The sequence below is a fragment of the Triturus cristatus genome, chromosome 6 (assembly GCF_964204655.1).
Source record: "Triturus cristatus chromosome 6, aTriCri1.1, whole genome shotgun sequence".
Taxonomy (NCBI): Eukaryota; Metazoa; Chordata; class Amphibia; order Caudata; family Salamandridae; genus Triturus; species Triturus cristatus.
Genome location: NC_140589.1, coordinates 887,819,278 through 887,846,412, shown reverse-complemented (window position 1 = coordinate 887,846,412; position 27,135 = coordinate 887,819,278). Strand labels below are relative to the sequence as shown.

The 27,135-nt window shown below is 41.8% G+C and overlaps 1 protein-coding gene across 9 annotated transcripts in view; it reads left to right on the top strand.

Moving 5' to 3' along the window:
• The window catches only part of MAP7 (microtubule associated protein 7), a 733,773-nt gene that overhangs the window by 490,506 nt on the left and 216,132 nt on the right, over positions 1 to 27,135 (top strand). For 5 of the 9 annotated variants that reach the window (XM_085611526.1, XM_085611523.1, XM_085611520.1 and 2 more), the window contains 4 exons: positions 1,322 to 1,432; positions 5,574 to 5,687; positions 14,417 to 14,565; positions 19,507 to 19,637. In XM_085611526.1, the coding sequence (XP_085467652.1) occupies positions 1,322 to 1,432; positions 5,574 to 5,687; positions 14,417 to 14,565; positions 19,507 to 19,637 (505 nt within the window). The remainder of the gene's footprint in view (positions 1 to 1,321; positions 1,433 to 5,573; positions 5,688 to 14,416; positions 14,566 to 19,506; positions 19,638 to 27,135) is intronic. The other 4 variants (XM_085611524.1, XM_085611525.1, XM_085611521.1 and 1 more) reach the window with 1 other exon arrangement.

Sequence of the window (27,135 nt, the reverse complement as noted above, 5' to 3'; positions counted from 1 at the left end):
TATCTTATGTATTTTTTGTGTATGATTGTTTTATTATTAGATGAGGCTGCTGAGGCAGCTGAAGTGGTATATAGGCCAAACCTAAAAATTTAATTTCTAGATCGCTTGTCCCATTCACCACGAGGAAGCGGTCTATTCTCCAGATCTAGTTTTCTTCATGGTTGGGCTGTCATTCTCCAGTGCGACCCTTGTCCCAAACTAGGGGCCTCACTGTCCTTGCATTTCAAATATACAGCGTTCGTTCCTGATGAGGTTGAGGATAGATTTGAAACACTGAGCTATGTAGTCGCTGCAGTTGTATATCATTTTACGCTGGGTGGCTTTGAAGATGTAAACTAAGCATTATTATTTTAAATTGATTGATAATGTCCCAGATTTGTTACACTTTAATGTATTACAGCTACCTGGCACCAGGGCTAGATCCTATGATTAAAACCCTGTAATGCTTTACCTTACTCCTGATTGTGCTGCCGTTTAGTTACAAACTATGCCTGCTTATTGTCCTACTACGTATCACAAGAGTTGTTGTAGTGATTAGTAGGTCCTAACCAAGCTGTGAGTTTGGTTGTTTGTTTTTAATGATTGTTGTTGTTTTTTACGGATATAACGGTCAGCTTTGTGCTCCTAACATTTTGCGATATGAGAGTGGTGCCAGGGACCATGATGATGTGTAACGATAACGGCCCCCTCCCGCCGTATTTATTCTTCTGCCTTCTGTAAAGAGATTCCTTCACTGCGCTCACTTTTTAATCCAATATTGCTATAGGTTTTGTAACCACAGCACCGGCAAGTGATATGACGTATTAACTGTAGTTGGTAAAGTCATTGACATTAGAGCCAGGAGACTAAAGTGCTAGTCCTGCCTTACCAGATTGGTCGCATATTGTGGTCTTCCCTCCCTCACTTACCTCTCTTTGTCCTCCTGTGTGCCCTTGTTGCCTTATTAGCCAAATGTCGGAGCAGATTAAGCATGCTAAATACCCACATTAAGCATTATGTATTCATATAGGAATTTAGGATCATGCCTATTTGTAACCCTGTCAACCATATCAAACTAATGTAGCTTTCATATAAAGAGTTCTGCTTAATTTTGTTATTATGAATGCTGATTCTTGTCTTTTGGCTTTATATGTGCTATATGAGTGACCGCTGTAACTAGTCTTCCAGTTTAAAAGTCTGCCTTAAACGTTTTCTGCAAAGCTTTGACAATTTCCAGCAGATGTCTGTGCCATAGCAGACCTCACATGCACAAGGTGGTGGCAAGTTGAATCACAACTCCTTCTTAAGGGCTGTCAACTAGCGATGTCTCCGTTTGTTTTAGATCCCGACAGACGGTCGGTTTCAACCGTCAACCTTTCAAAACATGTCGATCCTGTCATTACCAAGCGGCTCTCCTCTTCTTCTGCAACGTTATTGAATACTCCTGACAGAGGTACGGTTACACTGAATGGCAACGTTGACTTACTATGTTGATTTTTATATGGACGTGGGTGAGCACTTTAAGATGGATTTCTACCTACTTGAAGGAAAGCTACCCTTGCCACACAGAACAGGAGTGTCTCAGAAATTGACATTGGAAACGTGCTGTTAAAACAATTCCCTATAGGTGGGCGTATTGGCATGTAATTATTTGAACAAAATGATAGGTATAATACAGATGTCTTTGCTCACCTGTTATCCACCTCCTAGCGACATTACAGGAAGTGATGTCACATGACCCTTGACTCAGTGAATTGTTTCATGTCCAAATAAGCAGCTAGAGCCCCTTATGCTTTAGAAGATATTTGGTCAGGGTTGTTGAATGTCCCTGTGCGAATCAACCGTGCCCTTTATATCACTGTTGTTGGCAGTTCTAACCTATGAAGCACCACCACCAATGGTTTATGTCAGTAGTGATGGGATCACCATAGACGTTTTTATTGCGTTGCTGTGATTTGGAAACAGAAGAGGACTAGGATAATCCATATATTGAACTTCAACAAAAGTTATGCAAATGTTTTCTTGTGCTGTCACTTACATGTTTACCCCTCAAAACTAAACTGTTAGTAAATGCAAGAACAAAGTTGAATAATTGAAGCCCTAGAACTTTCTGATACAAACTATGATTTCTTGTAGGGAAACATGTTACCAAGCTCTACATATTACATTATGCTGTCACTAGAAAACTCTGCTAGTATTTTAGTGGAGTTTCTTCTACCACCGAAATGAATCCCAAACTGAATTCCAGGGAGACGTAATGACATTAAAAAAAAATGTAAATTTGAAGTAGAATAAGGTAATCTGAAGTTAAAGGTACACATTTTGATATGTTAATGTGAACATTGGTGGCTGTAGACCTAGTAATAGATCTTGTGGACTTGAATCCAATTGTCTGCAGTAGCTTGCGCGGCTGCGGGATACTCTACGAAGGAAAAAGCAGTGATACTGCCAGATGGATCAGAGACTCTAAAATCCGATCTTCTGTTGCATTTCCTTACATTTGAGTTGTTTGTTGGAGAACCAGGTCATTAGAAAGTTTTCATTTAATACCAATATCAATTGTTCTACTCTATTGATTAAAGTAGCGTGGATTCCCACTGCTGAGGAAGAAGAAGCAAAAAATACCCGTTTATCCCTCTGTTCTCGGAATTTATCAAGCTCATCTCAACGTGTATATCTCCTCTCCCTGAATCCCCTGTGGGTGTTGTGCTAGGGGGGTTCGGCGAGTTCATAAAAAAAAACTTATTGTCACATCTGTTACCGAACCCTGTATTGTAATATCTAGGACAAAGCTAGCTTTATTTAAACAGTATAGTCTTTAATTGAATAAACTGCGTCCAAAGGCTCTATTCCACAGCAAAATATTGTGGACTCTGTCCTAGTCAAAGTAGTTATAGAGAGTTGGATTGCTAAACTGACTCGACATTTTTGGCGATAGGAATTGTGCTGCTCGTTTGGCACTTTTCTAATCCCTATTGCTTTTCCTTAGCACTGAATGTTCCCTTCTATAATGTCAGCGCACAAATTGGCCACCCACTGACATTTGTAACCTGGCACCCTCTTCATGTGATCTTAAAAGTCATGTTCCTAACTGTGGAGGGGTTCTTTTCTGCCACTCGCCCTTCAGACTATTCCAACCCTCGGGTGCAAATGGCATTATTGTCAGGAATTGACTGCAGGGTAAAGACTTTGAGGTGCTGGGCTGTTGTTAACTTGGATAACAATTCTGTGCTACCCGGTGATGCATGTTACCATTACTTATAAATCCAAACACTTACATTGCGTACCTCTTGGTTACTGAAGTGCGTTGGACGGTAACTTTGTACTTCCTGAATAGAGGCTGAATATAGAATGTGATAAATAAATTGATGTTTTTTCAAGTATTATTCATCATGCATGAGTGTGAATATTTGAACAATTTTCAACTGAGTGCATATCTTACTTTACAATTTCTGTTCGTTGTTGTCTTGTCTTCCTTCATTATCACATATTTGGTTTGTTTTCAAGTTTCTACGTGCTGGAACACAAGGTCTAGTACCTCTGTCACTCTGGCACACACATGATCTCACCTGCAAAGTGTGCTCATGTGTCACATAACCTTCCTTTGGCCTGCATTTATTTGCTCGCGCATTCCATTGCCAACAAGTAGCCATTTTTCTTATGCATCTGTTTATTAGCTGCTTTATTGCCAGGATTTACAGTACACGACGTTGAGAATTTTTTGACAAACTAAGTGGGAATTAAAAGGTTGGTCTGTTTTCTTTTTTCCCAGCTCTATTTTTTTGGAAACAATCATGTCTTGGGTTGCATGGAAAGCTATTTACTAATCAGAAGAAAGAAAAAAAAATTGAATCGAGTGAGCCTTGCATTTAAGGAATTCCACATATTTTGGTGGAAATATTTCATAATGAAAAAGCCTGACCTGATTACAAAGCAACATAGCTGAGTAAGAAGGAAAGACAACCGTTTACCGTAGTGCAGAAACTTGATCACGTGCACAAAAAGCTACAATTTTACTAGAGATGCAATAAAAAAAGTCTCACTAATCTTCTGTCAGCCATCCATGGATATCACAAAACAAGTCCGGAGCTGCTCAGAGAGGCTGTACAGCTTTCAGGGAATTTCACCCCTAGCTGTGTGGAGGTACAGCTGCATTCTAAGGCCATCTGATAGGAGAATGGAAGATGGGAGTAGTTTGGGGGTAAGATAGCAAGAAGCAGTAGACAAACACATTTTACAGTAAATAGTTGCAAGCACATACCTAGAATAATGTACTGAGGGATGAGTGAGTAGAATATTTGTGGCACTTCTCTCACATGGATCTTAATGCGATTGCGTAATTCACAAAGAGCAGATCTCATGCTGTACCACATAAGGTGTGATCCACTTGGGTATTACATTAAGAAAACATCCATATTCATTGAGGACGTACAAAATGTACTATTTGGAACCTGCAGAGAGCAAAGAAGACTCCTCGCCAAGATAATCTGGTGATTTCTGAATTATTTCTCCCAGTTGACACCTATTTGTAGCAGTAAAGCTATATTTTCAAAGAATACAAGCGCAGTAACGTTGTCTTTCCTACTTAATTTTCATAAAATATAGATTGCGTGTTGTCATCTATTTTTTAAGAAATAGTTTAAGATGGTCACTCATACTAGGCCAACTCTGTACAACAGCTGCAGGAGGAGTGTCAGTGAACAATCTTTGAAGAGTGCCTCTTTTCATATGACCATAACCCAACCCAACAAGATTTCGAAGATGCATAATTTGTGGACAAGGCTTCCAGTTGATTTTCTTTCCCTTTCTTCAGAGCTCATCAGAAGAGATGTTCACCAATAACATGGGTTTACCCGCTACCTCTCAGTAGGTTGTGTCCATATACATCTGTAGGAGGATGAATGCGGATGAATGCCTCCTATATAGTGTCCTACTTAGATCAAATCTTTGATACCTCCAGCATACATTTGCCATGGTTTTCTCTTCATCAATTTAACTTAGCCAATAGTTATCCCATTTAGAGCTCTCTGAATGGTTCAGTTTCACACGCGTAAGCCTCAATATGACCCTGGGAAATGCCCTGTCTCTTACATCAATCCTTCTAAATTTTCTAAACAGTCGTTGGCACTTGGTAGGTATTCCAAGGTCCCCGAATGTCATCATTAAGCTGCTACACTCCAAAAGACCTAAATGTGGTGCTTAGCTAGTACACATTCAAGGCAATCAAAAATCATGATATTAAGTGGTACCAAGGAAAATAAAACGTATACTATACCCTCTTAAACAGTGCCCTATGACTTGTTCTAGTTACAGATGCCAGTATTTTATTGTGATTCTTATGGAAACGGGCCAGCTTTCAAAAGTGTAAAGGGGGTGAGGCTCCATTTTTAATTTAACAATTACATAAGTAATAATTTTATAAATACTAGCATTTGTTTTGGTGGTGGTTGCTGTATACTTTTTTGTTCTATAATAGGTTACTGGCTTCACTCCTACTGCAATAAAAAAAATGTTTTTTTTTTTACTATTCTGATCCTGGTCTCCAAATGGTTGAATAAATTGTTTTAATATGTTACTTCTATGTCCACCTTTAGCTCGCCGTTTACAGCTTAGTCCGTGGGAGACCAGTGTTGTTAGCAGACTCCTGACACCCACACACTCGTTCTTGGCCAGAAGTAAAAGCACAGCTGCTTTGTCTGGAGATTCAGGTAAGATACAGATCTGTGAGCTTTATTTCGTAATAGTGTTTTCATTTCAGTCTTGTCTAGTTTATTTTCCTAATATCACTATGTAAGTACATAGCACTGATCTCTCATGTAAGCGTATTTATCATTCTCAGACTTAATACAAGAGGTGAACCTAAAACTCCGCTCCATTATAGCATCACTAGCATACTTGCATGTATTCAACCACTGTTTTGTGCCTTTTGATCGGTTGATGAAAGATAACAAAAGCTTGCATGTGGCCTGCTTGTTGTATTGCTTGTCTTATGAACAAAGCCAGCAGAGACAGGTACTGCACATATCTATTCTTTCTTCCTGGGGACCTCTCTGGTACGTTATTCCTTGACTTCTGGTTAGCTCCTCTCCCAGCCTGCTGTCCCAATATTGTCCTACCCTAGAGTGCCATCCTTCTCCCTTAAAGTCCTATCCAGCCTTTACAAAGAAAGTATCATCCAGTGTCCCAGTTGTGGATCTACGATGATGCTCTGCTGCCGGTTTCTAGGGACCTTACCCTGATACAGGATCTCCCCTTACCTCTCACTTAAAGAAAGACAATGCAACACCTCTTGGTTTATCTTTTTTGTTAACTTATTTAGCAGCTGTAACATTTCAAACACAAATGCTGTACAAGAGAAAGATCACAGTCCATATGGGCAATAATCCATTTTGGTGGTTCACACATGCCAAAAGGTGTGGTGTGATATTGAAGTATGAGCTGTGGGCACGGATAAGGAATTGTGGAATGGTGGAGACATGCATAGTACAACGTTATGAATGCGGTCAGGAGGACATGTCTTCTAGTATGATAGGTGCTTCTTCAGTAAAATGTGCTTTTGAGGAAGTCTTGAAGGCTTGTAAGGGAAGGAATAGCCCTTTGTTCATAGGAGACAGCACTACAGTGGAGAGCAAGTCGAATGAGCGAAATTGGTGTTTTGCAGAGGTGGTTTCGTTACTGTGAGAAGGTGAAAGTTGGCAGGAGGTAGTGATCAAGTGTGTGTGTTAGACGAGGGGTGCAAAAAGGTCAGGGATGCAAGAAAAATGATACCTATAAAAAATAACGTACGGATTATGCATTGAGCTATAATAGTAACAAAGAGTCATCCAACTTTGAGGTGGCAGGAAGAAACCTTCTAGTTTTATCGATGAGCGAGAAATTATCCCCTGACAAGGTTTTGCAGTAGTCTAACGTGCTCATGATAAGTACATTAATCAGAATATTTTTCACTAGACAGCGGTTTGTGGTGACAGATTTTCTCATTCTGATGAGTACGTACCATGTGGCTGATACAGTGGAAGATGTAAAGGAAAGAAACATTGGTCTAATAGTTTCCCTAAATTTTTGACAATAAAAAAGGAAGTGTTGATATATAGGGTGAAAGGTAAAACAAAACAGGATAAGATGAAGGGATTGGGAGAGGAAGGTTGGAGTATTTTGCTTTGTATCTGAGTGGTGATGGTACTTAAAGAGAAATTTGGGTGTCATCGGTATGTATGTGTTAAGTGAATCTAAATGAATTAACCCCAGAGATGAGTTAATGAAGTATTAGTGCAGGAAGCAAAGGACAGAGGTGTGTGGGGCATTCTCATAGGGTAAGTGGTGGACATAAATTGGTCAGAGTGCAGATATTGGGAAGGAATAGTTGAATATATAAGAGGTGAACCTTGCAATTGCAGAATCTACAATAATTGAAAGGCCGTTAGATCGGAAGTTATATTTTCAATTTAGAGCTGGCACCCTCCCAGTTAAGGCATTTACAAGTAACCGGTCTCTAAATAAAGATGACAGATGCCATAACTGTTTAGATTTGTGTGAATCTGTAGCCCATATCCATTTTGTATGCCCTCTCTATGCTTCCCCTCATCATAGGTGGCTTAGACCCATTTGTCTTAGGTTGGCAACCCGAAATTGTAAAGAGGCACTAAGGATATTGAGCTCTGATCGTTCACCTCTTATAGCGGTGGCTGTGGCAAAGTTTTTAGGCTGGTCCTGGATAATACGCACTCGAATGCTTACCCAATATGTTGTCAACTAGTATCTTTAATGAGACTAGATTCCTTCCAAGTTCAATGAAATATTATGAAATATTAGCTAATGTTATTGTTTTATCACATTTTCGACAGAAATAACTGGATTTAATGGATTTCTTAAAGTTTGTAAATAGTTTTATGATATTTATTGTGCTGCATTTTATGTACTAACGTGCTTTTAAGACAAACTGTCGAATAAAGCTTTTAGAAATTGAAATTGACAATAATGGAGACAGGTGTGTTTGCTTGACACAGAGTCAATTGTATTGTTAGTAATTGATAGGTCCAGAAAGATGAGAATCAGTTACAATCATTTGTGGTGAATGGAGGTGATACGTACATTTCAACATATTAATGACAATAGTTTCTGTAAAGTGGGCAGAGCAGATTCCCTGAAGGAGAGAATTGAGCAAGTTATGGAGGAATTGGTAGTTGGAAAGTATGTTGAAAGTTAGGCCTTTGCGGATTGTACAAGGAAGACTGTTTTGTAGTTCAACAAGGATGAAGAGGAAGTTTTGGGCTTTTTTTTAAAGATACTGTTGCAATGAGCCAAGAATGCAGGAGGAGGGTGACAAATGTGTGATATTTTAGAGCAGAAAGGGGTTCTTGTCCCTCAAGGGAATTTCCTGCAGGACTGAATTCCATGGCACATGTGCTAAAGAGAACACTCTACTTCTCTGGCACTTCACTCTTGTAAAGTCACCTACCTATGTCTTTCAGAAGAAATCTCTTGAGTTTTACTGTAGACATACACTTCCTTTTGCAACACCGTATTGTCGCAATCCAAATATACCTGTTTCCAATTTTACCTTTTCAATAAACTGAAACCTATAATTCCTGAACAAGGCTTTAGATCGGTTTCCAAAGCTTTTCACTTCCTACCCGGAGGCTCAGCTCACCCCCCTCCCGCATTCTCTGGGATTTGCAAATAGACTATTCTCTCTATACTGTATTTCTGTTATTGATAGTTTGCTTAGATTTTACCACTTCATTGCTTTTTTATTGCACTATAATAGTTAAAGTAAACCCTCGTTTGAATGTGGTATGTTTGAATTAGAATTATTTTTAACATCAAACTAGAATATTGATTGCTTATTTTCTTGGTTTATTGTAAAGCATTTTGATCCCTTTGTGCTGAAGTGTGCATTATTGAAATACTATAAATTGTACAAAGCTTAAAATGTACTCATGCTATTTAAAAAAAAAATTAGTTTTCAGTAAGCAAAGAACCTTCACAGATAGTAATTGTGTGTTATAGAGGAATGGAAGTGTGCATGCGTATCAAAATTAATCATTTATACTTCACACACCGAGAAGGACAATTGACAGTTCCATAGCCATATGGTATTCGGACTAGTGGAACAGGCTTAGATTAGCCCATTTCAACTGCGGGGGTCTACAGAGACCCATACTAGGAGGTAGGGTGTCACTATTGCCCCTTATATATCAGTCCAGTCATGTTCCAGACACACTTTGGTATTCACCCCCTGGTCCCGAGATTTTATACAACTTTGGGCACCTTTCCCATGATATAAGTATTTTTCAGCAGCCATGTGTTACTCCATCTTGAATTTCCACTCATCTGTTTTTGAGCGATCTTTAGCCCTGCCGGGCAACATTGCCTCTCGTTATCATACCCAAGTTAACTTGCAGCTCAGATACTTGAAAGAAGTGTCTTTGCTCCAGATACTCAGCAGAAAACGTTTAGCATTGTTGTTCATGGAAGTTTCTGCCACCTACACCTGGTTCCTTCCCAGAAGGGTTGTAAGTGGGAAAAAGATCATAGAGTGTAGAAATAGATTCCCACCTATCCACATTCCCTGAGACAGAGATCAGAGCGACTCCTGTCGAATCTGAGTTCTATAGTAGATTCTGTGTAAAATACTAATTCACTGAAGGTCCTGCCCCAGTACTAGTTATGCCATTCATTGCAGCATATTGTTCACTCTGCTTGCTCAGTGTATCTGGTGAGTTGTTGCTCTTTTTATATATGTAGGATATCATTCTTTTTATGTGGGCTATCATTCTTTTAGTCTAACATCTCTACCAGACTGCTGTCTCCTAGCAAGGAGCTATGCTGTAATATGGTTCTATATGGGACATTGACTGCCTTGATGGCCAATGCTTCATATTGACTTTTCTAATGCTGGAAAGACACTAAACCATTTTAATCCCCAACATCTGCCCGTCTGCTAATTTCAACCTCTCTAAGTAGAATGCTTTCCCACAGGGAATACATTTTGTCATGGTCCATGTTGTCATAGTTTTAGTACAGACAAGACACCTGTTAATGATTTTCCATGCCTTGACCACTGAAAACATGCTCAGGAGATTTCTAAGCCCTCTCCTTACTATAAAGGGCTATTGGGTAACCAACCCTGGAGGAGTCATATCAAGCCTGTCTATACTAAGGGAGTGTTCATCCTGCCAGTGGAAGACTATTTATTTGCCACCACTAACTGCACCATCCACTAATATATGTGAATGCTGGGCAATACTACATCATACACACCTCTGGTCAGAAATCTGCGGAGTGCCACCATCCCAAAATAGCAGACGCAATTCAACTTACAATCATTTGAAAAATGTCTCTGGAACCCAGTAGGATATTTTCTGAAGAAGATTGAGAAACCTTGGAGCCTCATCCTCTACAGGGCTGCTCTTCCAAGGAGAGATATTGGCAATTTCCTCCATTGATGCACAATGCCCTAAGTGGCCAAGGGCATGCCCAGACGTGACTCTCCTGCTCATTGGGCCACAGGATCCAAGGTGTAGCTCACTAATTATGACTAACAAGCCTAAAACTGGTTTGGGATGCCTGTGTTCCCTTCTAGAGGGGGCCTACTCCCCTGACTGTTCAGGATCGACTGTTCCATAAATCGCATGGTCAGTATGGATTTGCATAATGCAGCTTCTCTGTAGAGTAGCACAGTGCATGAATTGCAATAGGTTGGAATGCTGTAGAGAATGATTGCTTGTGGTTTAAACTTTTTGTAAGCATTCCTCCCCTTCCATTTTTGCATTTGAGGAGTTTGTAAATGTGAGTATTTCTTTGTTTGCGGCTGTGAGGCTAGGCATCCATCTTTGCTCATGGCAAGGCATGCCTGTATGCAGGCTGTTCTTAAAGAAATAGGGAAATTATTATTTTGAATCCCACAACGTGCTGTAGTATCCCTTATTTTGATCTTGTTAAATAATACCACCCACATTATGTATACTGCTGCTAGGTTCATGTGAAACACCTACAAACTGCTTAGTTTAGGTGCAGTAAATAAGAAAACAAAATGTGGGAGAAAGGGTGATAGCTGATCCTCATATAATGCTTGGAATAAGGACCCTCCAAAACCAATTTATAGGTGGATGAATAACCCTTGCGTGGGAAAAAACAAAAGTGTGCTGCTGTGTAATGTTGAGCCTAACTTGGCCAAACATTGAGCTCTTGAATCTGTGGTACTACCGTTGGTCACCATGTCCTTAGGCTACCTCATTTATTTTCTTAGGTAAGTGCTGGAGGCGTGTTAGATTTTATGGCAAGACCGGAGGCTAACATTATTGCAATCTCCTTTAACTGCGTCACTCACAACAACCGCTTTAAAGAATACAGAACTTTAACAAAATTCTAATGCCAACAAAAGGCCTGAAACCCCAGCCACCTTCCTTCTCTATAGCAAACTGCCAACATAACACAATAAAACAATGCTTATAGATCTTCACTATATAAAATTTGTCGCAAAAGTCCAAATAAAAACATCAGTAAATCGAACAAACTTAGATCCATTTCTCTGAATTTTATTCCATCCTATTTTCGCATACGAGCTACAAGAGAAACCCAACAACCATTAACTGGGTTGGGTACAAGGGAGGGATAATATTAGCCTCCGTGTCTTTACTAAAGTCCAGACTTTCAGACCATCAAAGTTGGGGAAAATCTACATTTTATGACAATACCAGAGGCTAACATTATTGCAAGTTTAAAGCTTCTCTATTAAACAAGAAGCTGCATTCACAACAAGTTTAAAATACAATTTTCGAAAACTTATATCATTAGAACAATCTGCACACCTCAAAATGTCTTGCCAAGCCTCACCCCCTCCCCCAGCAGAACAGCTTTTGAAGCAGAAGCACCTCTCACAGAATGTGCACCAAACAAGCTTACATCCGCGCCTGCATTCTTCACTATCTCTCACCCAACAAGAAAGAGTAGGGGCTGAAACAGCCTTATGTGGTTGTCTAAATGATGTTAACAACTGTTTCTCTGTAAGGGCTCGAAGTCCAGGAGTCCTCCTATCATACTCTTTTATACAACGCACCACACAATATCTCATGTTCATCAAAATATGGATAGACTATAGTTTCAGACGTAGACTTTGTCCTTTTGCTCTAGTAAAAACAATCCTCTTCTGAATTAAAATCCGCCCACAAACATCTAATGATCTCTTCTAAAGGAAAGTAAACTTAACAAAATAGTCAACTTTTGAATCAAAATCTTCAAATCTAGAACAGCACTGTTTCCTAAATCCTCGAAATAGCTGAGCACTCTTGACACATCCCAAACAGAAGCTAGAAACTGGAGTTTTAGAAACTCACACCCCTCATTAAATGTCTCACCAGAGCATCCTGTCCCACAGATACACCATTTACCAAGGCATGACCTGCCGCAATTGCAGACCAATGCACATTAATTGTCCTATAAGCCAAACCTGAACTGAATAAACATGTTAAATAATTAACCACTTCAACTATACCTACTCAAACAGGATCAAAATCCCTCTCCACGCAATTCGCTAGACCGTGGCTATCTAAACTTCACTGGCTCCCAATTGCCCAACGTACAGCATTTAAGACAGGCTGTCTGATCTTCAAAGCACTGCATTGCAGGAGTCCTAAATTCATCAGCTGCATGATTAAACATATCCCACGGCGTAACTTGTGCTCTGCCCATCTCCACCTACTAACTCTTCCCCTCTTCAAGCGCAAACGTCAAGGTGGCTGCAGGTTCTCCTACCTCGCCCCTAAATTCTGGAACACTCTACCTCTAGCAATCAGGAGTTGCGATAATCTGTTGGGTTTCAGAAAAGTACTCAAAACGTGGTTATTTGAGCAAGCTTATGCATAGGTCCTCACGCTGCCAACATTACGCAAGTCTAGCGCCATGAAACCTCTCGGTGACCGTGCGCTCTTACAAGTTCCTGATAACATAAAATAACATACCAGCAAAGCCATTTCTGCCATGCCACTCTATACATCTTCCTGGTACTCGGTGTCCAGGACTTCCTAATAAGACTTGAAGCCTCCTGCGAAAGTCCAGGCACCCTTGGTTAGCAAAATGCATTTTGTTGTTGTCCTTAAGTCATTGTATTCATAACTTGCATCTAGAAAATTGGTCCATATGGTTTGATGCAGTGAAATGTTTTTTTTTTTTTAATATGAAGTGTACCACTGCTCTATACTGTTAGCAATAAAAAGACGAGAAAAGTGTTTGTGATTAAGAATACAGGATTTGCTTGGTTAAAAAGGACATTGTGTCTGTAGAAGTCTGAACTGCTTGAAGAAGTTGCAAGCAAGGTATCTAGAGAGTAGCTCTTTGTTGAAATTCAGAATTCTCAGGTTTTGCTTAGCTTATTTGAAGAGTGTTTTAATTATTCAGTGGGCAGTGGCGAAAGAGACTACTCTAAAATTACATAACTTGCAAAAGAACAAATGCCAGGGCCCAAAGTTTTGCTTAGAATCCCAAGGCTGGGGCTTCAGAATGTCAGAGGTGCCAAATACCAAAGCTACTTAGCTGTGATTCTGCCTTGTACCTCTATCACCCACCACCAGTTTCTCCCTGTTCCTTTAACACACTCTTGCAGATTGTATCATCCCTGCTGTGTTCCTTTGTCACGGTTTTTCCGTCTCTCTCTTCCCTTTTCCACCCTTTTGTATTTTCCTCTCTTTTCCTCTGAACCGAAAAATAAGTGCTGGCCCTAAAAAAAATTAGTGGCGGTGGGCCTCACCTGTAACTGCCGGCTTAAATTAAGCTCTGTACACAACACAAAAGCTGTTCTAATATCCCAAAGTTGCTCTCTTGTAACACTGCAAAGTGAACTGTCGTCAAGTTCAGTACAGTATATTATCTAGGTTGCATTTTTTCCGCTTAACTTTACTTCAAAGAGTATTGCATGTGTAAAGTGTAACTGTGTGTACTTAAATAATGTTGTGATGAATCACTTAATGCTCTGTGAGCTTTGCTCCCTGTCCTGATTTTTTCCTCTCCTTGATACTTTTTTCTTTTTATTCTTTCTCTTTATGGCTATATGCTTCGTTTGTTGTTTAAACAATTACAGATAGCGCTTTGATGTTCAAATCCGTTCTGTTCATACATGTGATTCTTACTGCTTTACCAAAGCCATTGCTGGGATAAAATTTAAACCCTGTTGGACTCTTTTCCATTATTGTGAACTATAGATTCACATCTCAGTTTTAAGAAAATTGAAACATTAAAAATTAAAGTAGAATTTTAAACAAACATCTTGTCTATAAACCTCTGTTTCGACCAAGATGTGAAAGTGATGGTTCTGGGCCAAGCTGTTCTCTTTCGGAATTAACTTCTCCTTTCTTTTTTCCTTCTTTTATCATTTCACTGCTGCCGGCTGTTGTCATTTCACTGTCCTCTTCTCCTTCATTGATCATTGTAAATACCATAGTTATGCCCATTTGTCCTCGTTCAGCATCTTGCAGCCCCATCAGTCCACAACCCTACAAGATCACAAGCAGTAGAGGCGGCGAGAGACCTAAGCTTTTTGTAATGGCCCCAGATACAGTAGGACGTCGGAGGACTACGCACTCACCAATGGTAAGCAATGTTGTTAAGCATGAACATTGACTGTGACAACTATTATTAGTACAAGAATAGGGTTGATTAACATCTGCTTAGTGCATCAGCACTGTTACAACATCATAATCTTTGTTTTTACACAGTGCAAGAATATGTTTTCCTACAATTATTGTTGTAATGTTACATTCTCATAAAACAAATTTGGTGATAGTTCAGGCCAAGCAGCATAATTGATCGCTGTAGAATTGGGTTTATATTTTGTGAGCAGTGAGTCTAGAACCAAGGGGGATCCCCTTGTCAACATTTTGGTGATTTGAGCCTACATCAGAAGAGAAATAAAAAATCAAGTTTGGACAAAAAAGCGAAAATGAAAGTATAGGAAAGTAAACTGCCATGGACATATACAAATACTGTGAATCTAAATGCTAATAGAAGCTACAGGAGGACATGCAACATATTTGTTGTACTTGTTGTATGTTTCAATTTCTCTATTGATTTTATTTTTTGCTCCAAAAATGTGCAAATAAATTGTCAGTACAAAAGGCAATTCAAGAACAAATAGTAGTATCAAATACTTCTCGTTTAGATCTTCTATTCCATCAGCTAAAAATCAACCCCTCACTTTGCTCCAAAAAAATACACCCAAACTCATTGTAATTTGGTTTTCAAAGATGTATTAAGAACCTATTTCTTCCGACCAGTCCTTGAAAGTTTGGGGAGCTTCTGTTCCACAGACTCACACTTGGCAATCATCAGTCCTCTCCATCAGAGTCGAATCTCTGGAGTCTTTTTCTCTTATCTCAGAGGAATTGGGCTAGTGTAACACTTGGATTAGGTGATATCCATCACTTGGCACCAAGTTACATAATGATGCATGAATCAGATTTGTATATTCTGCCATTATCCTATAGATCCTTATGCACCAGGGAATTTCCTTACTTCCTAAAAGCAGTAGCAGCTGTCTGTCGTGCTAGGTGGAAGCAAAATTTGGGTTGTAGAACGTCATGGGGGTTGGATGTGTCATCACACCCCATCTGCCGGTCACCAAATTAGAATGATCTAACAGCAGTGGTCGCAAGGGGATGCTCATTCTTTGTCTGCTCTTCTGGGGTAACCAAAGTGAGGATCCTAGGAGGATTAAGAATTATTCCTGTCCCACTTTCACCCAAGGTTCAGTAATACCAGTGGTAGGCCACCCTAGGGCCGGTTTTAATTGTGCCACTCAGCAATAGTTTCATTATTTGAAAAAACGAGTTCTCTATCACCCATTACTTTGTAAATGGCTGAACTTACCAAATGCGTTTTTTATTGTTCAATGAGAAAGACTGTGACTTGAACCTAATGGCTTTAAAACTGTTTCAGAGAACAACATAGTAAGGGGCTGTGCTTACATATAGGAACCTAGAAATGAAGTTAATCTTTACCCAAGCTATTCATTCAAATCATGAGCTTTCACACCCCCTCCACTTATGGGGATCTTTAAATAGGGTATCTAACATCCCAGAGAAGTTGCATTAATAGACCTCTTTACTGTGGTTTGGAAGACTCTAAGATATCGGATTTGACCATTCGAGGCCTTGAGCTTTGCACAAAACAGAGTAGGACAGGCGATTAGTGTTCAATCTCATCCCTCTGTACTTTGAGTAGTTAGATTTGAAACCATAGATTTTGGAGACCCCTCAAGGGAGATAATGACTGCAGTAAGTTTTCGGGTTTAAATATTTGCTGCAAACATTGAGTCTATGGTGACCTTATTGAGTGACTAGTCCAAGGATGCTAGGTACTATAGTTAGTTTTTTTGAACCAGATGTTTTAGTGAGAAGGCGGATAGCATCAGTGATGATGAACTACCCTGCCTTGTGCCCCATGGTACCTGAACAGGGATTGTTAGCGCTCCATTATTCTTGATCCTGGCTTTGAGGCAGACAAAGGTATCCTTTGGGATATGAGCCTAGGTTATTTTTTTCTTGAATAGGTATCCCTATTCTGTATAATTAAATACCTTCTTGGCGTCGGGGGAAAAAAATGGTCATAGGTGTTCATTTCAGCTCTGCTACTACCTCCATTAGGTCATAGCTAGTTGACATTGTCATATGTAGTCCTGTTCTTTATAAATTCTGCTTGATACTGCAACACTAGATACAGCCGTACATGTTGCAATCTTGTAACCAGGTGTTTTGTGAATATTTTCTCATCACAGTTTCACACTGCAGTGATCCTATGTGATTCACAGAATAGAGTAGCAAAGCCTATGTTTTTGTGATTCATAGGTTATGTGGGTAAATATGTTGTGTACATCTGGCCCTATGCCTACTCTCACTGCTCATGGTCAGAAAACATCTAAAAACTAGCCAGCTTAATCTCTAGCTGAACTAATCACTGATTTCTAATTCATTGTTCTACCATAGACGACCACATGGACAGGTTTGCTCTTATCCTTCTGCCATTGCCATGGAGTGTTTCCCATGTCTCTCCAATGTAGTACCTACTTTAGTTCAGTTTTCAAATAAAGTCTCTGCGAGGCACTCTAATAACCTTTAGGGTGCACACGTGCTACATAAAATTGCTAAATAATAAATAATGTTGAATTCTGATGCCTCTGTGCTGGCCTCTGGCTGGTAGCACCTCAACCTCTGTAAAAGTTCAAGCCTCCCCTTGTGTATCCGACAGCTCATCTTTTTGAGCCTTCTATACCTCTTGTTCCTAAAATTAGGGCCATGTGTTCAGAAAGGATGCATTGCTCCTATTAGCCGCAGTAACTTAAGCTATTTACTCAGTGATGTGTTCATATTTTGTATATTAGGCACGACCCAGTGTCCTTTTTCTTAAACCTACTGCCTCTAACATTGTCTTTGTATGTTTTTTTCACACATTTAAGTGAAAGAATTGGCTGTCATTTAACAGTAAAATAGACTGTGATTTCCTCTTACCTTTTATGAATTTTATGTATGCATGTTGTATGTCAGCTGTTACTTAATTCCTTGCTTGGTCCTGTGGTTGATTTATCAGGACACTCAAACCAGCGTGAGCTGTGGTGTGAAGATGCTTGTCAAAAAACATTAATTATTGGGTTAAAACACATTTTGCATTAGTAGCATTTCTACATAATGAGATGCGAGAAAAGGGAAATGTTTTTAAAGTCCTGTCTTAAATGGGTCTCTTCTTTTGTCTTTGCCAATGGCGACGTAATGGCTTTGCAGTGATTTTTGCCTTTGCCCTTCAGCTTTGGCAAAAGAAAAAAGTTTATCGCTGACACTGAAAAGCATCTGCAAAAAGACAGTGAATTTTCACAAAGGAGTAGTCTGGACGTAAATTACAGCTCAATGGTCCTCATGGCCCTCCGTAAAACTGAGATAAAACAAAATAGGGAGAGGCAGGGAAGCAACGGAGGAGTAGTGAAGTAGTGGGAAATCAGCTAGGAAGTCATTGGTGGTTAACGATGAGCAGGGAAGGGTGGGGGAGTAACAGTAGGAAGGGGATTCTTAAATAGAAATTATCAGGATGGATGAGGGAAAGCAAGGGATTGGAGAGCAACACAGTGTGTGTGGTTGGGAAGAGAAGCAACATATGGAGGAAATGACGAGAGAGCAAGAAAATACACACACTCCCATGGAGTGCTAAAAGAAAAAGTAGTTTCCTGAATTTAAAAGGTGGAAGTATACTAGTGAGAAATATGGCAAAGAAGCTATGCTCCGGGGGAGTGACAAACACTGGAAGGGGAGAAAAAGTAGTTGATTAAGAAGCAATCAACTGAGATTGATGAGAAAGCGAACTATGATAAGCATAGGCGGACCCCAAAGTTCACTGTGAATATTGGTATTGTGCACAATAAGTCTTTTGACAACAGTCAGCTTAAAGCTGTTTGTAGGCGAGACCTAAAAAGATCACCTTTCATTATTAGGGTTTTCTGTCTGTTGTATACTTTGACCTACTTCCCACCCCCTATGTTTATCTAAATAGTTTTGGTCATTAGTATACATGGGCTTGATGTGTTTTCTGTTGTGTGCCAACACTTACAGGAATGTTTTGCATCCAGTGTCATTTATTTTGGATACATCTTTAGCTGGTAGAGATCCTTTTACAAACGAGTTTGACTTTTTCTGTTGAGTTTCCAGATTTGGAGCCATTGAACAGTACAGTGCGTAAATCATGAGCGAAGTGTACACTCATTCGTAATCGCAGTACAACTCTTTGAAAATTCATCATTGTGTTGCATACCCCTAAATTATTGGTATTGAATTGGCTGGTTATGGGTTTCAGGCGCATTCCTCTTGGTGGTGAATCTAGAGACGGATGCCTGCACGGAAGAGCAGTCCTCCTCCTCTGAAGATGCTTGGACCTGCAGGCATTCATGCTACCTGTCCTTGCTGGGAATAACGATCACAGTGGTACGATAATTCCTGCACGCAAGCGTGGTGATTGTGAAACTCACCCAAGCAATCTACTTTCTTCCGAAGTATTTACCTAACTGCATCGCATCCTTGCCAGTAGTCTCAGACATTTGTAATTTAAATACAGCTTTTCTATCCCTAGCAGGAGAGCTCCTGGCCCCATCTAGTTGCAAGTCACTTTCAAGTCATTGTGGCCTGAACATTGCATCCGACACTACCACGGTTTCTATAGAGTTGTGAGCTTAGGCAGCCCCACCCCTTTGCTCGGCACTGACTGTCTAAATGCAAACTCGTACTAACGCTGGACCCATGGGGTCATAACACTGACTTTTCGGATTTGTGTTATCCAGGGGTGAAAGTCGGAGGCATCGCCACCACCTCCTTAAGAAGCTTATTGAATCGGCCAGGAGTTTTCATGGAAAATGAAATAAATGTCCCCATTCATTTTTTTTCAAGGACACACACACAAGGTCACTTCACAAAACAGATGCAGTCTTTCGGCGTTACTGAGATTATATAATGTTATACTTGTCTAACATGTTTGTAATTATATTACTTTATTCCCCAGAGGAGCGACAAAAAAGATAAGGACAGGCACAATGAATTGGCAGCTATACTGCTAAATCCATCGTACAACATTAAAAGGTCTCAGTCACCTTCCCTCCCCAAAGCTAAATCACCAGCTCCATCACCCGATTGGTAAGTAGAGTTGAAACGCCTGAAGTAAATGCATTGCGCTTACTCATATGGTAAAAGCAAATGTAGCCTAACACACATGTGTTTCTTCGTATGTTGACTTGTATGGTGTTATGTCTAAAAGATTCATGCCCTGGAAACTTAAACATACCAAAAGTAATGGTTAGCACAAAATTGCAACAGTCTTTTAGTACTGGTTGTTTTATGGTTTTATTCAGTGGAAACGTCACTGCCTTATATACTGAATGTAGTGGTGAACTATTCATAAAAAAGCAGAAAAATAAAGATGGTTGAAGATCATCAGCATTCACGGCACTTGCTGATGGAGTTTTGCAGCACCTTTATAATTTATATACCTGTACTTATGGTGATAAGACAAATGAATTCACAAGTTTCATCAACTAACCTTAACCTTGGAGCCAAACAACCCTTCACAGAAGGAATGGTGGTTGCATAAGCTTGATGTCTCTACTGAAAGAAGGGTGAGTAAAAGCAAAGCAGTCTATTTGCTTCTTCTATCTATTTAGATAGGCGTAAAGATTAACAGTCTGATTCCAGTGAGTAATATTAAAATATCTGCATCAAGTGAAGATTGCAGTCATATTGCATGTCTTATCCTCTCCATTTTCCTTTTGCCTCAAACCTCCCACTGCTATTATCTACCTGGGTAAGTGGGGGGAAAGGAGGAGGCCCTGCTTACGCCCAATTTGTGGCGATATGTGAAAACAGGGAAGGGGCTGGAAATAAAATATGATAGTGGAAAACTCAGGGTTCTACTGGGCATTTTGCATCAGACAGATGCATTTGAAATGAGTCTGTTGTGTGCCTCCGTTAACCAGTTTATAGATCCCTATGCTACTGACACATGATTACATTTCTTAAGGCGGTGAATCAAACTCGCACATTTTACAACCATTGAAGCTTGGTCATCGCATTTGCTTGTAATCCGACATAGTGGCTGTTGCAATAGTCGGACCTAGACAACAGTGTTCATGGTCATTCGTCTATATGGAATAACCCCCGAGGATTCTGTCAGGGACAGAGACTGCAGATCAAGTAGACCCATTCCAACACTGTTTGTTCTTGCCAGTAAGCAGCATCTCAAGCTTCATAGTGTTTAATTTTAAGAAGCAGTTTCTCATCCATTGATGAACTACCATCAGCCAGCTTTGCATATTGGCCAGCGCACCTAGGACCTAATTGTCCAAATTAACAATCTGTGTCATCCGCTTAGGAACATGTTTTGCACCCAAACAACTTCACACCTGAGAAAGAAGCATATCATAAACGTTATAAAAGATGGGTGACCTAAATGATCCCAGGGGTCCCTAGGAACAATGTTCTTTTGGAATAGCATTGCCTCCTTATCACCAGTTTTTGCAGTAAACTATCTTTTGGTCAGTCAGTCATAAGCTTTTATTCGATATGCAAGATATCTTGTAAGCACATAAAAAATACAATAGACACATAAAAATCACAGTTACAAGAAGCCAGTATGAAAAACATAAGAATATAAAAAAGGGCATAAATTTCCCATAATAAATTATCTAAAAAAGAATTAAACAGCTACTGACAATCTCTTGCAGCGAATGAGCCAGGACCACTTTAAAAATTTCGCAATTCCACACACAAAAAGGGGGGAAGTGTCCGTCGTTAAAATGCGCAGGGCCTCAAGGTGACTACGTGTGCCCATATTGCGACAGAGGGGTTTCAACCAGACACCCCTGGGCCTTGCATAATCCGGGCAAGCAAATAAAACGTGTACAATAGTCTCAACCTTGCTAGGGCAACATGCACAATTGGGAGAAATGCGGGGCACAGGTGACCAACTCGATACCAATGCACCTAGGGGGAGGCATCCAACTCTGAATTTGAAATAAAGGGCTCGGTCATAAGGGAGAGTTATCAAGTCCAGATAGGGTTCAAAAGCCACAGTGTCTTTAATTTGCAAAAAGGCGACAGTCGACTTGCAGTGGTTGGAGGTTGTATTTAGCCGCTCCGCACACCAGTTCCAATAATGCGCCTTGACAACTTCTTTTGTAGGGGCTGAACGTGATGACCAGCAGCCTCCTAGACCGACATTCTCCAAAAGCTTTTTGGTATCTCTAAGCCACTTTATTTTGGCCCAGCCCCCCAGACTCATAATTTCTCCCAAGGCATCAGCATAAGATTTCAATTCTTCACCCCTCCAGATTCTTGTCCATAACAAAAGCGGGCGAAGCTGGGCCTGGTCTTTAATATTTTTGCAGCCCATGTCCAACCGGACAGGTACGGATGGAGTACTCAGGGGAACGGAGATAAGAGATTTCAATAACTTACTCTCCGCTGTCTCTAGATCTTTCAAACAGCAATGGCCCCACAGTTCTGCCCCATACAAGGCTGATGACACTACTTTAGCCTTGTAAATGTCAACTACTGGGGTGAGGGATCTTCTTGGAGAGGCCCTGAACTCCCTCATAAGGGCACCTCCCACTCTCCTATGGCTGAGGACCATTTTATCAATATGACTAGCCCAGGACATCCTATCCGTAATCCGGATACCCAGGTAGTCAAATTCAGCTACTTTCTCTAGGGGGGTCGAATTTAGAGTCGGGGGGCGGCCCAGTTTCTTAGGAGGATTTAGGACTAGATATTTTGTTTTATCCACGTTTATTGTTAATCCTCTTGCATCACAGAACTCCTGAAATCGTGTTAGTAATTTCTGAAGACCTTGAGGGGTCTTCGAAATCAGGAGCGTGTCGTCCGCAAATAGCAGGGTGGGGATCCGGAACTCCACCGAGACAGGGGGCGTCGGCTGGTTCTTGCTGGAGATGTTTTACCACCCCATTCACATAAAGTGAAAATAGGGTTGGAGCCAAAACGCAGCCCTGCCTTACGCCCCTAGAGACTGGAATCTTCTCAGTAAGTTCACCGTTTTTACCCCAGCGGACCTGGGCAAAGGTATGGGCGTGAAGGTTGATAAGAAGTGACAAGATGTAAGGGGGTAAGCCCAGCTCGAGAAGTACCCTCCAAAGATCCTCTCGGGGGACTAGGTCAAAGGCAGTCTTCAGGTCTATAAAGGCCAAATAAAGGCTGCCCTTGCCCAGTTCCACCACCTTCCACCCCAGTAATATCAGCCTAAACACCTGCTCAATTGTCCCCATTCCGACCCGAAAACCTGCCTGAAAGTCTGAAAGAATTTTATTCTCCTCCACCCAATGGAGGATCCTTCCGAGGATAGCTTTACCTGCTATCTTTTGGGTGGAGTCGATCAGACTTATGGGTCGGTAGTTACCTGGAGCTTCCCTGCACCCTTTTTTATAAACTGGGACCACCACCGCCCCTTTCCAGGATTCAGGTACTGCCCCTCCCATCATGATGTCATTAAGGAGCGCTGCTATGACCCGTGCCCATTCAGCTGGGAATGCCCTCATAAGGTCTCCCGGGAGGCCATCGGGACCCGCAGCCTTGCGTGGGGCTACCCACCCTATAACCCCCTCAAGTTCTAGCGGAGTAAAGAGGTCGTAGGCATGAGGTTCAATTATATGCGTAAGAGCCATCCCCGCATTACAATCCCCTTCTGGAGGGAGGTATAAAGACCCAAAGTGCTTTACCCAGCTTTGTGGCGAGATGTTACAGGGTCTCATAAGTGCATCGGGGTTTTTCCGTGCACTTATAAGTTTCCAAAATGCCCTTGGGTCTCTACTTTTGCTGGCCTGGAGCAGGTCATCCCAATATTTATCTTCCCACTCCCTCCTGGCTAGTTTAAGAGAGTTATTGTAGGCCCTCCTTGCTTCCTGTATCTCAAGCTATCTTTTGGAACCAGACGCAAGGAATAAACACGGTTCACTCTCTTTCCTGTCTGACCCTCCTTCTCAATGCATTTGCAGTAACAGTTTAATATATCACAAGTTCTGCTTTCTTAACTGGCCACAGTGGTATCTTGCGGTAGCTTACTCCCCCTTTCTAGACTGCTTGCTTGCTTACTCATATGGGCCCTTCTCTTTCACTTAACCTGGCTCAGAGTCCACTTTTGTGTATCCGCTCCTAGGAGCATAGGCCATCCAGCTGTATTGTTCTGCCATGACCTCATCTTCATCCTACTCCTCATAAATTTGTTACATCATTGACTGTTTCTGAAGATTTTCCCCTTTTAGAAACTCCCTCTCAATATCAACTTTACACTACTGCAGTGACATTTACAATGGGAACTGGAACATGACACAATCCGGGCTACGATGGGGCCTGAATAATGTTGTTTGGTGTTCATGTGGCCTAAGATGTAATGTCCTCCTCAGGTCTTCCTGTAAGGTGTTCAAGGCAGACAAAGATTACAATTTAAAGCAGTGTCTAGTTCACAAGACTTTCCAGGGCAAGGAAGGATGTTTATACATGAGTATTAAGTGGCCCATAAGATGTGTGATGCTTTCACAGTAAGATGTGCTGTTAGCTAAAAATCCAGGCCTATCTGAAGTTGTCAGACATGACATGAGCCACATGACAGATATGCTAATTAAATGTCTATGCCCCGGATGTCAGAGGTTGGCTTCTCTCAATCTTCTCACCCTCCACCCTTCCTGGTACAAGATATCATGCCAGATCTCTGAATGTTTATGACTGTGCTATCTAGTGTACCATAAAACCTTACTTATTCTACCCTCTCTCCTTTGGACTCCTCATTTCCAAAAGATTAGAAAAAGACATCTTTCTGGCTTGTGGTTGGAGCCTTAAATGCTAAGCTCTCCCTAACTGCACCCTGCCAGTCCAAGGTATTAAATAGGCACCCTCCACTTGCCAGTCAAATGACTCGTCCCCTAATCTAAGTCTTCATCATAAAACGCTCCACATAGGCACCAAATAAAAGGCTTCATCTGCTATATTTTTTGCACAGGTAATGTGAGAAGCTGGCCTGGTATATGATGTCCACTAATGTAAGTGGACACCTTGCACCAGTCCAGACAACCCTTATGGGGATTTAGGAGGTCTCAGACAACCTTAGAAAGCTATCCAAGTGGTAGCTGTGGAGAGCAGCCTTCAGGCTTAGTCTTGAAGGAGAGTAAAGCAGCTTGCTTTACCAGAATACAATCTTATAGTATAGATTAAATGAAAAAGAACCACACAAAGTATCTATAAAAATGTTTTTATTATATAACACTATCTAGTACGCTATAGTATCTCCCACACCGGAGGTAGACCCAAAGCACTAAATACCACTAATACACAGTGGGCCCTAGGGGGAGACCAAACCATATACTAAGAAAGTGGTATAAGAGCCACGACTCAAGTCAGGACAAAGTTGAGAGGACGTAGAATTGCTGGGGACCCACAGAACCGCCGAGGTTAAGTAGATAGGGACCCCACAGAGAGCATGTGCAGTGTGTGAACACGAGCACGTGCGCCACACACAAGTCTATGTGCAAGCAACGGTTGGATTTTTAAAGATTAGGGACCCTTCCCAGTGGACCCTGAAGAAACCCCGAAGAAGGCAGAAGGGTGGGGAGCCACCACACCCGTGGATACCGTGGTACCCAAGTTACCTATTCCAGGGAAGCCGGGTGCATAGGTGTGAAGTGGCGTCGGAAACCGCAGTCGAACCCGTGTGAGGCCTTCAGGAAAGTGCCGCTGCTGGAAGAGAAGATGATGTCCGGAGGAATCTAAACGTGGATTCTTGAAGAGGAGTACCTGAAAACAGAGGGGACAGAGTCTGTCACTCTGGGGTCACAAGGCGACTTGGAAGACGAATGCCCTCTGATATGGGGTGCTTCAGGAAAAATGACGGTGACCTTGACTCTGTAGCTGCGAGGACCAGGCGATACTGAGATCGACCAGTACCTGGATACGAGATGTCCCATAAAGGATGTAGAGTGCTGAGGGGTCGGTGTCCAGCAGGAGCACCAACAAGCCTTGGCAAATGAAACCCACGCAGGAAGTCAAAGTGCACGGTTGGGACCAGCAAGGATCAGGAGACTCACCACAAGCAGGAGAGTCAGGGCAGGCCCCATGCAATCAGGGGAGCCCAAGGAAAACAAAGGTGACCCTCAAATGGACCCACAGGCCGGAGGCACAGGAGTCGCAAGAGGGCCTCAAGCAGCTCACCAAAAGATGCAGGCCACGATGCACACGAAGTGGTGTGGCTGAAGATTCTGGTCACTGGAAGGGCTCGAGGTTGGGGCTACTTGGAGCCCGAAGATCTTCTTGCAATGACGACAACAAGCCTTTGCAACTGCAAAGGGGACGCGGTACTCAGGGGTTCGGTTATTGCAACCCCCATGATGACTAATGGCCTCAAACTTGGTGAGAGGGTAGAGCAGGCCTCTGGAGCAGTGGAAAACTACCACCTGTGACGCAGAGCCCCCGGAGACCGGAGGAGCTCAGGATCTGCAGACCCGTCGACTTAGTTGAGGTCCCTGTGAACGCAGGGAAGTGAATCCTTCACTCCAAAAGAGATTACTTCAGTTGTCTTTGATGCTTCACAGGCCTTGAAAGGTTCCTCTTTGATGCACAGGCACAGACGATGCAGCAGACTGGAAGGGAGACGAAGTCAGGCCCAAACGAAGTCCAGAGTGCCCAGATGGTATAAGTGCAGTGGTTTCAGTTCTGAATCCCATCCCACGACTAATCTAAAGACCTGCACCCAGGTAGACCCTTAAGTACCCTAGGGAAAGGGTTGGGAAGATTCAGGGGACCCTCCCAGGGGAGGGTCTGAACAGGGAGGAGTTTACTCCCATATCCTTTGACCAGTTTCTCGCCAGAGTGGGAGCCAACGGCTCCCAGGATTGGTTCAAACTAGACTATGCACAGGGACACCAAATGTGCCCCTCATGCGGACTTTCAGGTGCTGGCAAGGGCACCCACCCACCCTAATACACTAAATCCTGTCTGGGAGGTGGTCACACCTCCCTGTAACAGGATGCCTATTGTTCTACCTTTCCCTGCTCGAGCTTGGCTCAGCAGCAGGAGGGCAGAAATGTGTCTCTGGTCGGCAGCAACCATTTTGTGCTGTCCGAGACTAGAAGGCTGGCACTGAGAACACTGAGAGCCAAACGGAGGGATCTTCAAGTGCTTGGAATCATACCTCCCACACCATTTACGGTGTGAGGGTATGAGTCCAACATGTTGAATGCCAAACATTGGATACGCTGCAGCCATTTTCGAGATGGTCATCGCTCGATTACGCAGTGCCCCTCTATATAATATATTTCTGCTTCACTGACAACCTGGGAGAATAGACTCCGTAGGCTGCTGGGGTGTCTTGCTCATGCAGGGGCACCCTCTCACTTAGAGCCAAGCACCCTGCCCTCAGGATTGTAATGGTCTGCTATAGGGGTGACTTATAGGTTTTAAGTGCAGTGCCCCTTAAATATAATAAACCTATATCTTTAGTAAGTGGTGCATGCACCAACTTACACAGGCTGCAATGGCAGGCGTGTAGTTCCATTTTGAATGGTCACTCATGGGTGGCATAATACATGCCATAGCCCATGTGGGACCTCTAGGGTACCTATGCCCTGGGTACATGGGT